Here is a 13,844-nt window from a genome sequence, read left to right as displayed (position 1 = left end):
ACAATCATTTTCTGAGCATTGCTGGTGAATTAAATAAAAATTTAGTTTCTACAGGAAATCATATAACTTTCTTGACAAATGCCTTTCTGAGATTGATGTCTGAAATACTCCTCTGTGATACAGACAAGAGGGAGATCAAGTCAGTAATTAAATCACTGAAGACTAAGGACTCTCATGGTTATGATGGAGTGTCTAGCAGAATATTAAAGTACTGTGCTGCATATGTTAGGAGGAGGAGGAGGAGGAGGAGGATATTGGTGTTTAACATCCTGTCGACAACGAGGTCATTAGAGACGGAGCACAAGCTCGGATTAGGGAAGGATGGGAAAGGAAGTCGGCCATGCCCTTTCAAAGGAACCACCCCGGCATTTGCCTGGAGCGATCTAGGGAAATCACGGAAAACCTAAATCAGGATGGCCGGACGCGGGATTGAACCGTCGTCCTCCCGAATGCGAGTCCAGTGTGCTAACCGCTGCGCCACCTCGCTTGGTGCATATGTTAACCCTGTATTTAGCCATATAGGTAATTTTCCCTTTAGGAGTGTTCAGTTTCCTGAGCGATTAAAGTACTCAGTAGTAAAGCCGCTTTATAAAAAGGGATAAAGGGATAATGTAGATAATTTTAGACCTATTTCTATGCCATCAGTGTTTGCAAAAGTTATTGAAAAGGCTATGTATGTAAGGATAATTGATCATTTTATATCACATGATTTGCTATCAAATGTACAGTTCGGCTTTAGAAGTCGTTTAACAACTGAAAATGCTATATTCTCTTATCTCTGTGAGGTACTGGATGGGTTAAACAAAAGGTTTCGAACGCTTGGCATATATTTTGATTAACTAAGGCATTTGATTGTGTAGATCGCAAAATATTGCTCCAGAAGTTGGACCATTACGGAATACGGGGAGTAGCTCACAATTGGTTCACCTCTTACTTTAGCAACAGGCAGCAAAAGGTCATTATTCACAATATTGATAACGGCTGTGATGTGGGGTCTGAGTGGGGTCTGAGTGGGGTGCTGTCAAGTGGGGGGTGCTCAAGGGATCATTGTTGGGGCCAATCCTGTTCCTTATTTATTAAATGATATGCCCTGTAGTATTACGGGTAACTCTAAAATATTTCTGTTTGCTGATGACACTAGCTTGATAGTAAAGGACGTTGTGTGCAACATTGGCTTGGTTTCAAATAGTGCAGTACATGACCTCAGTTCATGTCTTGTAGAAAATAAACTAACGCTAAACCACAGTAAGACTCAGTTTTTACAGTTTCTAACATACAATTCAACAAAACCTGACATTTTGATTTCACAGAACAGGCATATGATTAGTGAAACTGAACAGTTCAGATTTCTAGGTGTTCAGATAGATAGTAAGCTGTCGTGGAAAGCCCACGTTCAGGATCTTGTTCAAAGACTTAATACTGCCAATTTTGCTATTCGAACTGTATCAGAAGTTAGTGATGGTTCAAGGCGAAAATCAGTCTACTTTGCTTATTTTAACTCGGTATTGTCGTATGGTATTATATTTTGGGGTAACTCTTCCCATTCTAAAAGGATATTTTTGGCTCAGAAACGGACGGTTCGGGCAATAAGTGGTGTTTGTTCACGAACCTCTTGTTGACCTCTGTTCATGAGTCTGGGTATTTTGACATTGGCCTCCCAATACGTATATTCTTTATTGTCGTTTCTTGTTACCAATATTAGTTTATTCCCAAGAATGAGCAACTTTCACTCGGTTAATACTTGGCAGAAATCAAACCTACATTTGGATCGGACTTCCTTAACTCTTGTGCAAAAAGGTGTGCTGTTTATTGGTGCATCCATTTTCAATAACCTGCCACTCGAATTCAAAAATCTTAGCAGTAATCCATGCGCTTTCAAATCAAAACTGAAGAGTTTCCTCATGGGTCACTCCTTCTATTCTGTCGAGAAGTTCCTTGAAAAATTAAGCTGATTTTTATTGTATTGCTGATAGCGTTTACTTAATCTTATGCACTGACTTTTTTAAGGTTCATGAACATTTATTTTTGTCTGTTATTACGTTTATGTTGTATTTCATGTACTGACACGTTCCATGACCTTGGAGGTTTGCTCCTCAATTTGGTCCTACAGAACTTGACGAGTAAATAAAAATAAAAAAATAACTTTATTGTCCCCACAGGTCTTCATTTTCGTCTTCATAAATCTTTCAAATGGTCGACAGCTCCCTATGTGGCTCTGTAACAAGCTAAGCAAGTCCATTTTTTGGAATAGTTATTGATTCCCACATCACTTATGAAATTAAAAAAAATTACCAACCAGGGTCTTTTGTGTTCACTTCCCTTGCATTGCTGCTTCAAAAATGTGTGCATGGATCTATTTGTGGCACATAATGTGATGTCAGTTTTGTTCATTGTTTTTGTTATTTTTCTCGCCAGTTCTTTGAAAGACTTTCTGCATCGTACCTCTATTCATTTATTTTAATTGTACTTTTAAACATTTATAAAGCTACTTTCATTTTTGATTATAGTTAAGTTTCTCATCCACGAAGTACTCTGCTCCAGTTGCAGCTTTTAACCAGTTTTTTATGTCACTTGAACATTTGTATTTTAAGAAAAGCCTTATTGTTTGACTGTAAATGTTACTTTTGTCTCTCTTATTCTCCATTTTATATCTTCCTTTCTTCTTTTATCTTCAGTTGTATTATTACCTGGATATTTGTATTTTAATGTTGATTTAATCTTATTAATTTTAGTGTTTACCTTCTCTGATATTTTGGGACATGCTGGTATTTGTCTTTTTTGCATTAGTTCTCATTTTGTGTTCATTTCTTAGTATTCAGTCCATATCTTTTAAGTGCCTTTGCAGGTTTCTTTCATCCTGGGCTGTCAAAATTATGTTATCTGAAAACCTAAACTTCTATTTTCTCTGTTTATTTTACTACCTGTACAGTATTATTTGCAGTCATTTATTGCATATGCTTCAATAACTCTTTCTCATGTCTCCACCATCATTGTTGTATCCCTTCACTCTCTCTACTGGTAGGTCCCTCTTATTCTTCTGTCTGAGTTACCTGCCCTTCATTTTGACTTGCCCAATGCATCCCTCCCTCCTTCCCAGTGAAGGAGCTATTAGTTCTGAAAGCTAGGAAGCATCCGACTTTTAATTTTGCTTGTGTTTATCGGCAGTACTATGCATTTTGCCAGCAGATCCAGCTCATAATTTGTTAATTTTCTTGGTTGAATATTTCTTTGATACACTGCTCTTTATTGATGATGAAGATGAATGAGAATTAATTATATCCTTCTCTAACTATATCTAAGTGAACTGCCAAATAATGACTGCAAATCTTGTGTACAATTTTGTATAATAATATAATTTTGTATATGTTATTGACCACTGAAGATGCCCAACGTGAATTGGCAACACGTGTCTGGTACTCAAGACTAAATTTCAGCTGCAAAAGATGGAAGCTTTCTTATTTTTATCGTAGAACATCATCGATGAAAAGGAATTAACTATGATGCTCAAGAGCAGTATTTCCCAACCTGGGGGTAATTACCCCCTTAGGGGTAAAATGAAATTTTCTGAGCAGTAAAAACTATACAGTTTGGCTCTGTTTCAGTCACAAAATTAAATTATTTTCAAAATATCATTATCATAGTTTTGTAAGACTCTAATATTTATTATATATATTTTATCAATAATTACTTTTTCTCAATTAGTAGCATTAATGCAGTGGAGATTACAGGTTCCTCACATAGTTCACACACTACACACACATGTTGTGTTTTGTCCCATACATTGCTAGAGATAAAAGTGAGACACATAAGTAACAAATGCTAAATACCTTTAGAAAATATCTTCCAAGTTGTCGATAGTACCTGCAGCAGTCGAGAAATTGCTTCATTATTCGCTTCTAAACAGATAAATGAATTAATTGACAGAATGACACAGCAGTAACTACATAAGATGTACTATAGTGCTGTATACAGTTTTATTATTATAATTAGATGGTTAGATGCAAAGCATTAACAGTCTGAAGTCGTCCAATTTCGGCTAGTTCAGAATTAAGGAGTGCAGTATATTATTATTATTATTATCATCATTATTATTAGATGGTTAGACATAAAGCATTAACAGCCTCAAGTTGTCACATTTCAGCCAGTCCAGAAATAAGGAGTGCAGCATTGCCATGATTTACGAACAATAAGTATAGTGCACATATCTGAACATGTCTGATTTTAAATGGGGTTACAGTGCGCAGGTCAGGCAAGTTCCACAATGGAGAGGAGTAATACAGGGGAAGCATGATTTGTAACAGATGTTTATCTTCACTGTGGATAGTTAGCTTTCTTATCTGAGAAGGAGTTGTGAGTAACACTTACGATGCACCACGAATTGCTTCATCATTCACACACATAAAAATGTTCCAAGAAAAGTCTTTCATTCGATAGCTTAGTTAGGTGCCAAAGTTGGTGATAAAGTGGGGGGGGGGGCAACAGACAACAGGGGGTGGGGTGGGGGAGGGAGGGGTGACACAGGAGAGGGTATTAGCTAATGTTTGATTGCACTCAACATTAATGGTTAAGAAATGTTGGGAACCACTGTTCTAGAACATTCAAAATAATAGCATTATCCAGAGCAGTGGCATAGCAGAAGTGGTTAAGGTATGTTCCTGATATGCTGAAGGTTGTGGGATTGAATTGAGACAGATGCTTTGAAATTTATATTGTTAAATGGTTATTGAAATGACTTAGTTCCTTATTTTACTCAAGTTATTGTTTTAAATGCATTTTTTAAAATTTCTAACCCATTGTTACATCATTTTAATCACACTATTAATTGTTTTATTTGCTCTCTTTTTTTTCATTCTGTACTTATTTTTCCAATTGAAAACAAGCCTTATGAATGTGAATTTCGTTATTTTTTTTACCTATCATAATCTTTAAAACATTTGAAAATTCTGATCTGTCTGTTAAAAACCAAGAGACAAAGTGATCTATTTGTGTCGTCTGTGCAGTGATGACAAAAATGCATTTTTTGTTAAAATATGTACATTGAAAATGTAAATTCTTGTTGCACTGTGGATAAAATAAAGCAAATGAAGATTTAAATGAATGGACGAAAGTGTGAAATGGAAGAAATTAAATCAATGGTGATATATTGCAGTAGTTAAAATCACATGAACAAAGCTTCGAAAATCAAAAAAGAAATACAAGAAGAAAAAATTAGAGCAGATAAATTTAATTCAGTGGCATGACAAATGATTAGAAATAAAATCAATAGCATTTGAATCAGTTAACTGAATAAAAATAATTATGTTAGTCAATTCAGTAAATAATTAAAAATAAAAATTTAAAAGTACCTGACGGGATTGTAACCCACAATCTTCACAATTTCAGGAATGTATCTTAACAACTATGCTACCCTGCATAATATAATGCTATTATTTTTAAATATCTAAAGTAAGGCTGTCCGATCCTTTTAACGATTAGACAAAACTGATGATTCAAAAATCATATGCAAGCCACTGACCTCTGATGGTTCCTATTTTGTTACATTAAAAAAAAAATTAAGTCATTGTGCAACAAAAGAAATGCCGCATTCTGAAATATGTCAACTAATAAAGTAAAATAAATAGCAACCTCTGCCAAGTAAAGAAACAGATTAACAAAAATCAAAGTCTAAATAACTGATACAATTAATGTGATTTTGGATATGGTTTCTGTTTTAGTAATTTTCCTATGTTAGGTGTCAGATCACATGTTGACAGCCACACCAAATCATAAATCTTTTCAAATCTTGAAAATTTTATTTATGCTTTTAAAGTTCTGGAATGTGCTTTAAAATGACTGTAAGGTAATCTTAGATTAGTGCTTATTACAGTTGATAGCAGCAATATTGAGCTTCTCTTTCAAATCTTTATGTTTGGGGATAAGGTCAACATTTTCTTTGGCTAAATTTGCTTTGAATTTGCTTATCAAAGTAAATGTAGTTGGAAGTGAACAATCTTTGCTCTAAGCACTGTCGGACTTAACATCTGGAACAATCTTTGCCTCCTAATTTGAGATTTAAAATGTTGAGGTAATTAGTAATGAACCAGGATATATTTTTCAGTAAATCAATACCCAAAGAGTAACAACCTTTGTTCCTGTAAAAATTCCAATACCCGCTCTCTCAAGTTGAAAAAATGTTTCAACGAGTTGTCCCCTTGAAAGCCGTCACACGGCACAGATAGTTGCAACTCTCCATATTTGTGATATCTTCTTCAAATAAAACCCTGAATTGACGTCTGTGAATAGCTTTTCCAGTTATGTAATTTATGCAGCTTACTACCTGGTCCATAATATCATCCAGCTTCATGTCCTTTCCACACAATGCTTTGTGGTGGATTATGCAGTGATATGAATTTTCTAACAAAGCTATGCACTGATTGTTTTTCTCGACCATTGCAGTTGCACCACCACTGCAAATAGATGTAATTTTGTCATTTGGTAAAGTTTATTTTTCCCTAACATCTTCTTTAATTTTCATGAAAATGTCTTTTCCTTGTGTTGTAGTTCCAGCTGGCATAATTCTAGTCAATATTGAAATATATTCCAGTGTTTATCAAAGCGATGAACAAAAATAGGCAACTGAGATCAACTCATTAAATCAAAAGTTTCATCTAATGCCCTCTACAAGTACGTATGTTATCTTGTATTTGGTTGCTGACATCAATAAGAATTTCCTCCACCTGTCTCGTAAGTGTTTTGTGAAAGTGAAAGACTGTCAGCTTAAGCTTTGACATTTGGTCATTACAGTTTTGTGCAAAGGTTGTCAAAGTCTTTCTAAGAAATTCTCCACAAGAAAAAAGCTGCTTCTTTTCCACTAAAAACAAAGACGACATATCCTGCAAACATGTTTCAGCAGTACTTCCAGCAGCTACACGGTTGTTGGCTGACTTGCATAGCAGCCAATGGCTGTGGATCTGTTGAAGTGTATGCCATGGCATTCAGGCCAGAAGCCATTAAAAAAAAATTAAAGGAAAGTGTATGTCAGGGCTGTATGTCTTTCAGGACAAACACAAATCAACAAAAGTATGTGTATGCTATGTTATGCGGCATCTTGAGACATCCAGGCTCTTGTGGGTGCCTACTTCGTGGTCTCTGTCTCAAAACTGAATGACAGTAGTAGTATATATAATGAGAGACTAACTGCAAATAGTTTTTGTAAACAAATTCTATCAGTAATTTTTAACTGTTTTTAATTTTATCATTAAATCTGTGTATTACAAAGTTAAGTTCGAAAAGTACTACCAAATATATATTTTATTTTTTTGAATGGTGCCACACAGTTGAAAGCACAGAGTACTATTTAGTAACACACAGCTCTACAGGGAATTTTTTGTTGAAATTCATGACTAAAGGTTCTGTGATGGGTTTCTCAATCTCACTTATTTAGCTCTTGGGGGTGACATCACTTGGGGGGGGGGGGTGTATCCCAGAGGCTTGTTAGCAGTTAAATCAAAGTTCCAGAGGTTAATGTTAAGTTTCTTTCTGTCATTATTTGAAGAGTACTCAAGATACTTTAATCTATGAACATTTTCAGTCAATAAAACAACACTGATGTCATAATGCAGTAGTCCACAACTGATCCTATAGCAAGATTGTTTTTCTGCAAATGTGGTGATATATTGACCAAGCCCAAAGTCCTCATCATGTGCTTTTTTTGTTGGAGAAACTTGCTGTTTACAAAACATATTGAGAATATGGTTTTGTACATCGGCAACTTCAGATGTTACCAGAAAATAATTTATTAAATGAAGATACAAAGGTGAAAAGAGGTATAAGCACAGAAAGTAAGTAAGGTGTAGAGAATAAATGAGTGGAAATGTGGAAAGCTTCAGAAATTTCATTGGTAAATATGAGCAGTTTGAACATCATTTTTGCCACTTCTTATCATGTCTCAGTTCTCTTATTAAACATGTCACCACCTTACTGTGGCATTATCTTGTTCATAATTCACAATGAGGTTGAACTGTGTGTAATTAGTGGAGACAGCAAAAAAGTCCCATTTTTTCCCAAATTTGGTGTTATTTTTTGTCAATTTCAATCTTATTTTTTGCCGATTTCGATCTTATTTTTTGCCTATTTTGGTTGTTTTTTTTTTCCCTTTTCAGTGTTACTTTGTCCATATTTCGGTGTTACTTTTTCCAAATTTCAGTGTACTTTTTTCAAATGTCAGTACAATTTTTTCCAATTTTTTGTTTTTTGTCAAATTCAAAATTTTTTATTGAATTAGTTTATTTTTTGCAACTTTTGTAATTTTTGGCCAATTTCAGTGTTCTTTGCAAATTTCGGTGATATATTTTTTTTACCAAATTGGAGGTTATTTTTTTGCCAGTTTTAGTGAATTTTTTTGCCAGTTTTAGTGCATTTTTTGCAAGTTTTAGTGCATTTTTTGCCAGTTGCAGTGTATTTTTTGCCAGTTTTGGTTTTATTTTTTAAAAATCATGTTTTGGTGTTATTTTTAGGCACTTGTGCTGTTTCTATGGCGATTTTTGTGTTACTTGTTAGCAGATTCGGTGGGATTTTTTGCCAAATGCGGTGAGGTTTTTTTGCCAGATGCGGTGAGGTTTTTTTGCCAAATGCGGTGAGGTTTTTTTGCCAAATGCGGTGAGTTTTTTTTTGCCAAATGCGGTGAGTTTTTTTTTGCCAAATGCGGTGAGGTTTTTTTTGCCAAATGCGGTGAGGTTTTTTTGCCAAATGCGGTGAGGTTTTTTTGCCAAATGCGGTGAGGTTTTTTTGCCAAATGCGGTGAGGTTTCTTTGCCAAATGCGGTGAGTTTTTTTTTTTTGCCAAGTGCGGTGAGACTGTTTTTGCCAAATTCTCTGGTACTTATTTGCCTGCCACATTCAGTGTTACTCTTTCTTGGCCATATTCGGTCATTTTTTCCATATTTGGTTAAATTTTTGCCATATTCAGTGTTTCTTGCAAATTTATTTCTTGTGGCAATTCTGCTGGCTTTCTTATAAATTTCAGTGTGTTTATTTCTAAATTTGGTGTTTTTACCAATTTGGATACTATTTTAGATGTCACATAGTTTTTTGTACAGGGAACAACTGTCATTTAAATATTGAACACAAACCTCAGTCTTGAGGGGAGAAAAAAGGCAAAATGCAAGCTAAACCTTCAATAACTATCATTTATGAATATTGGTGAACTCATCCTCAGATTTATAACTTTTTTTGTATATGGGAAAATGACAGATTTCAAGATATTTCATAAAAAATCTTGATTTCATGATATTTTTCAAAAAAAAAAAAATACCAATTTCGGGTTTTTTGTGTTTTCATTTTTGCGAAATTTTCTTGTCTCTGGTAATTGGAATATCTTCATCTCACAGGTGTGAGCATTTTTGCGAAAGTTTCCTGTCTCTGGTAATTGGAGTATCTTCATCTCACAGGTGTGAGCCCCTCCTTTGCCTATCAACATATTACTGCACACTGATGTATTTTAATCCAAACTTAAAGATATGTGCAACTTTTTCCAGCCTGTGACAACTTTCTCTACAGTCATATTTGGTCTATTGCTCTGTCCATTTACATATTAAAATTATTGACTTACTGATGAAAAAAGTTTTTGGAGAACTTTTTGTAAAATCTACTTAAGTACTTTTTAATAGATCTTAAGACAAGTATACACAAAATACATGCCATTCCTTCCTCCAGTTCAGCAGTATTTATTGTAAGTGGGTGAGTGCCATGCATTTTACTTCTAAATTTTCTGCTTTTTTTTTTTTTTTCTAAACAGAGAATTTGGAGCGAGATGTGGAAGATCTCTCTCCGTTGTTAGCTTCAGTAAAACGTATGTTGAAACCTGGTACAAGGCTCACACAAATATTTGTTAGCCACGCTGAACTATTACAAGAACTAGAACAGGAGCAGAATCGTAATTGTCGTCTTCAAAAGCATATGGATGCTATTATAGAGGTTTGTACTTTCAATACATTAATTACATTTCAGCATTCAGATTTTAGATATATGAAAAGTTTGATGGATGAAAATAAACTATTTGGGCAGTGTGTTTTCTTGGAAGTTATAAAATTTAATTTGCTGTGACAGCTTTAGAGCAAGAACAAGGTGACGATCTTTTAAATTTTTAAAAATTAGCTGTCCACATACAGTTGTATATTTAATAAGCAGATACTGTATTCTGTTAAATCATTGAGTTTTGATGTCATGCTACTGGAATCTAATCAGCTTTGATTGGGTTCCATATCGTTTTTTGCTTTGAACTTTATGAATGGTGGTTTGGTAGCTAAGTTTAGTAGATGGGGACTATTGTGATTGAAATTGTTGTGCATGCTCCATTATTTTACTGTAACCAGTTTCAGCCCAAAACTGAGACTTCTTCAGATAGTATTATACCCCCGCCGGGGAAACATTGCACTTGACAGTTTGCTTTTTGTCTAGTTAGGTTGGCTATACTGTAATAGCGATGTTGCAAAAGCAGCCTTTATACACACTGCAGACGATACAGTTTTCCATCCCGTCTCGTAAATCAAGCTATTGAGCAATTACAGTGTATATAAAAACTCATTTTTAGTTGTACTACAATGACAGGAAGTAAACAACCATATAATAATGCATGTAAAAGCATAACAATGCGCACCCTTTCGATAACGGAGCAAAGAAATACAAAAAACAAGCATCTGACGACTGGTACTTTAAAATCAATAATGTACGTAGTTTACAAAATAAATAATAACCGAGATTGCAATAAATAACCAATATTAGTAATTTTCTCACCAATTTACAGCGATAATGGCGGAATTCCATCCAGCTCGCCATCGTCACTGTTGTCTGATTCATCGCCAAAACCGTCTTCATCGTCATCATCAGCATCATCAGCAAGACAAATCATTAATTGTTCATGGCCATTGATAATGCCTTCTATTGTCTGTGCTGCTCGTATAAGCTTCTCGGCGTGCTCTACTTTTTTTCTCCATGAGGCTGCATCCACTGTCACAAGAGCTTCACGCAACAGCTTTTCCACCTCTATTATTGTAAACATTTGTTGTTGTTCCTTACATACATTTTTACGTCACTCCATATTAACTCAATAGGGTTGAAATGGCAGTGATATGGTGGCAGCCTTATTACAGTATGACCCTGCTCCTTGGCGATTTCGTCTACTACATATGTAGGTGTCGTAGGCTTATTTTCTTTAACAAGAGAATATAACAGAACCTTTGTCATACTCATATCCGCTGCAGTATTTCAAGCCTGTAACCACTGCACCATCACTTCTTTCCAATCATTTGTGGTTGGGGCTTTGTTCTGTATCACCGAATGATATGGAGCATTGTCCATTACAATTGTTGTAGGGACAGGAAATTGTTTTAAAAGGTTCCTGAACCACTCATCAAATTGTGTGTGATCCATATCTTCATGGTAATCACCAGTCTTTTTTGATCTAAAAACTAAAAGTGCGTCAGGGACAAAACCACTGGAGGAGCCTGCATGGACCACAATTAATCTAGCTCCTCTTCCTGTCGGCTGATGGCCGCTACTGCTGGGTGTGCTATCCGTCCAACATTTACTGACATCTTCCCCGGCAGTAACCCACGTTTCGTCTAGCCAAATTATGGAATGAATGTCTCTGCCCACAATTTTGTGCAAGAAAATGCTACGAGCGGTAACGATATGTGCCCCCCTCTAACAGTACTTTACGTCCGTCTAGCGTTTTGTAACGGAAACCCATGTTTTTTAGCACAATTTTTAGTGATGTTTTACCACCCCTGAAGAGTTCACTTTCTTTTAAAGAGATTAATAACTTAGCTACAGTCTTTTCTGCTGTAGTAAGCATAAACATACCTACGAATTGCATCAGTCTGGAAAGAATCTGAATCTGTGATACGACTAGGCCGCTTTTTCTTCTTTCCCGGGGTTGATAAAAATGTATTATTTGATCCAGACAGCTCGGAATCATTACGGCTCACTTCAGTATCTTCCAAGTTTTGTAGTAATACTCCCTTACTTACTACGGTTCTTGCACTAATACCAAGAGTTTTCGACATACGTTCCACCACTTTGTCGGCAGGAATTGATGGCTGTCCATGAATGCTTGCGTAGTTTTTCTCCTGCTCGTAAAACTCAAGAGTTCTGCGTAGTAACTTGAGTGCCTGGCTGTTTAGCGGCACCCCTCGACGCAAAGGATTGTCACTAGGTGAACGAAGTCTTTTCGGTGGCATTTTCCAAGTATGTACACTCACAACGTAACAAAAGTCACAGTGATATAGCACACAGTACAACGAAAACACGCGATAAACAACATACAATTCACGTTGTATACACATCATACAATTCACGTTGTATACACATTCACTAAACAAAGCCGGCAACGCGGGAACTTTGACGTCACAGCACGTGAGAAACAGCAGTGCTCACTGCGCTGTGATTGGCTGGCGCCCCACGCTGAACGCCTAGCGCCTATCGTTCTTCACTTGTTACTCTGTTACGCTGCCAACGTCAAGTGCAATGTTTCAGCGGCCCGGGTTTAGTTATGATTCTAAAACTGAAATGTGTGTATTATCCTCAGATTAATGTCTTGAGCTTGCGAACAATTACGTCCTCTATTTCACTTGTCATTTGGAACATCACTATAAAATATGTGTAAAGAGTATAATGCTGAGTGCATGTAATCACTAATTATTTATTATGCAAACAAATGTTCCAACGTGCTTTTCTGTATTAAAAATAAGCTAGAATTTTCTAAGGATTATTGAAGATAGTCACTGAGAAGGCAGGTTTTATGCATAGTAATGGGATATTAAGGATGAAAACAACAAATAAAAATGATAAAAGATTCATTCACAACTGGTTTACAGCTGGCATAAAAAATATGTAGTATCCCAAAGGACATTTCTAGCTCCTCAGGGGCGACTCTTTTTTTGAGTACAGTGAAACTTAACTGAAATTTAACTGTGAAATTTAACTGAAATTTAACTGATATTGGCTCTGAGGTGTGTACACATCGCCCGTCGCTCTCATTATTGATTATTCTATTTTATTATTTTAATTTAGCTTCAATTTAGATGAGATAAGTCGTAACATAGTAGATGTACTGGAAAGTGTATCTAGGAAGAGTTTCAAGATATAACTTATTAGTAAAGTGTTTCATTTACACTGAAAATTTTTCTGTGCAAATCAGGATAAAAAATAAAAATGATAAAGTCACCACCAAAAAAAAATTGTAAAAAATTGTAAAAAAAAAATTGTAACAAAAATAAAGTCACCACCAAACTATTATCGTATGAGTCGGGTAAGTGTTTGAAATCAAACTCAAGTTTTCTTTGATCCTTTCAGCAACTGCAACGTTTCAAATCCAGGGAAATGTAAACTGTGGGAAATAATGTTTTAAACACTAAAAGTTGCACAAGGAATCTCCTCTTGCTGTTTTGCACTTTATGTATGACATATGTACCTCGTAGGAATCAAAACACTTGTCAAGGTCTTGCTTATTATCTAATAATGATTTCTTACCTAATAATAAACTATACACTGATGTAACTGGAACTGATAATAGTCTGGGAAGTAGAAATGTTTCATATATCACAATTGATGTTCTTGGAAAGCCTGCATCAGTCATTCATTACGTAAAGAATGAAATGCTGCACCAAATACGTAGTTTTTCATGCTGCACCAAATACGTAGTTTTTCATGCTAAGCATGACATGTTTCAAGACTTCATTCATTATGTAAAGAATGAAATGCTGCACCAAATACGTAGTTTTTCATGCTTAGCGTGACCTGTTTCAAGAATTCATTTTCATTGTCAAGTGCAAACACACACACACACACACACACACACACACACAC

The 13,844-nt window shown here is 35.4% G+C and overlaps 1 protein-coding gene across 1 annotated transcript in view; it reads left to right on the top strand.

Annotated features, from left to right (window-relative positions):
* The window catches only part of LOC124788324 (nucleoprotein TPR-like), a 393,071-nt gene that overhangs the window by 44,662 nt on the left and 334,565 nt on the right, over nucleotides 1-13,844 (top strand). Inside the window, exon 7 of the mRNA XM_047255562.1 lies at nucleotides 9,775-9,953. Within this exon, the coding sequence (XP_047111518.1) occupies nucleotides 9,775-9,953 (179 nt within the window). The remainder of the gene's footprint in view (nucleotides 1-9,774; nucleotides 9,954-13,844) is intronic.

Source organism: Schistocerca piceifrons, chromosome 3, assembly GCF_021461385.2.
Source record: "Schistocerca piceifrons isolate TAMUIC-IGC-003096 chromosome 3, iqSchPice1.1, whole genome shotgun sequence".
Taxonomy (NCBI): Eukaryota; Metazoa; Arthropoda; class Insecta; order Orthoptera; family Acrididae; genus Schistocerca; species Schistocerca piceifrons.
The sequence above is the reverse complement of the archived record's forward strand: the minus strand, read 5'-3'. Positions and strand labels throughout refer to the sequence as shown.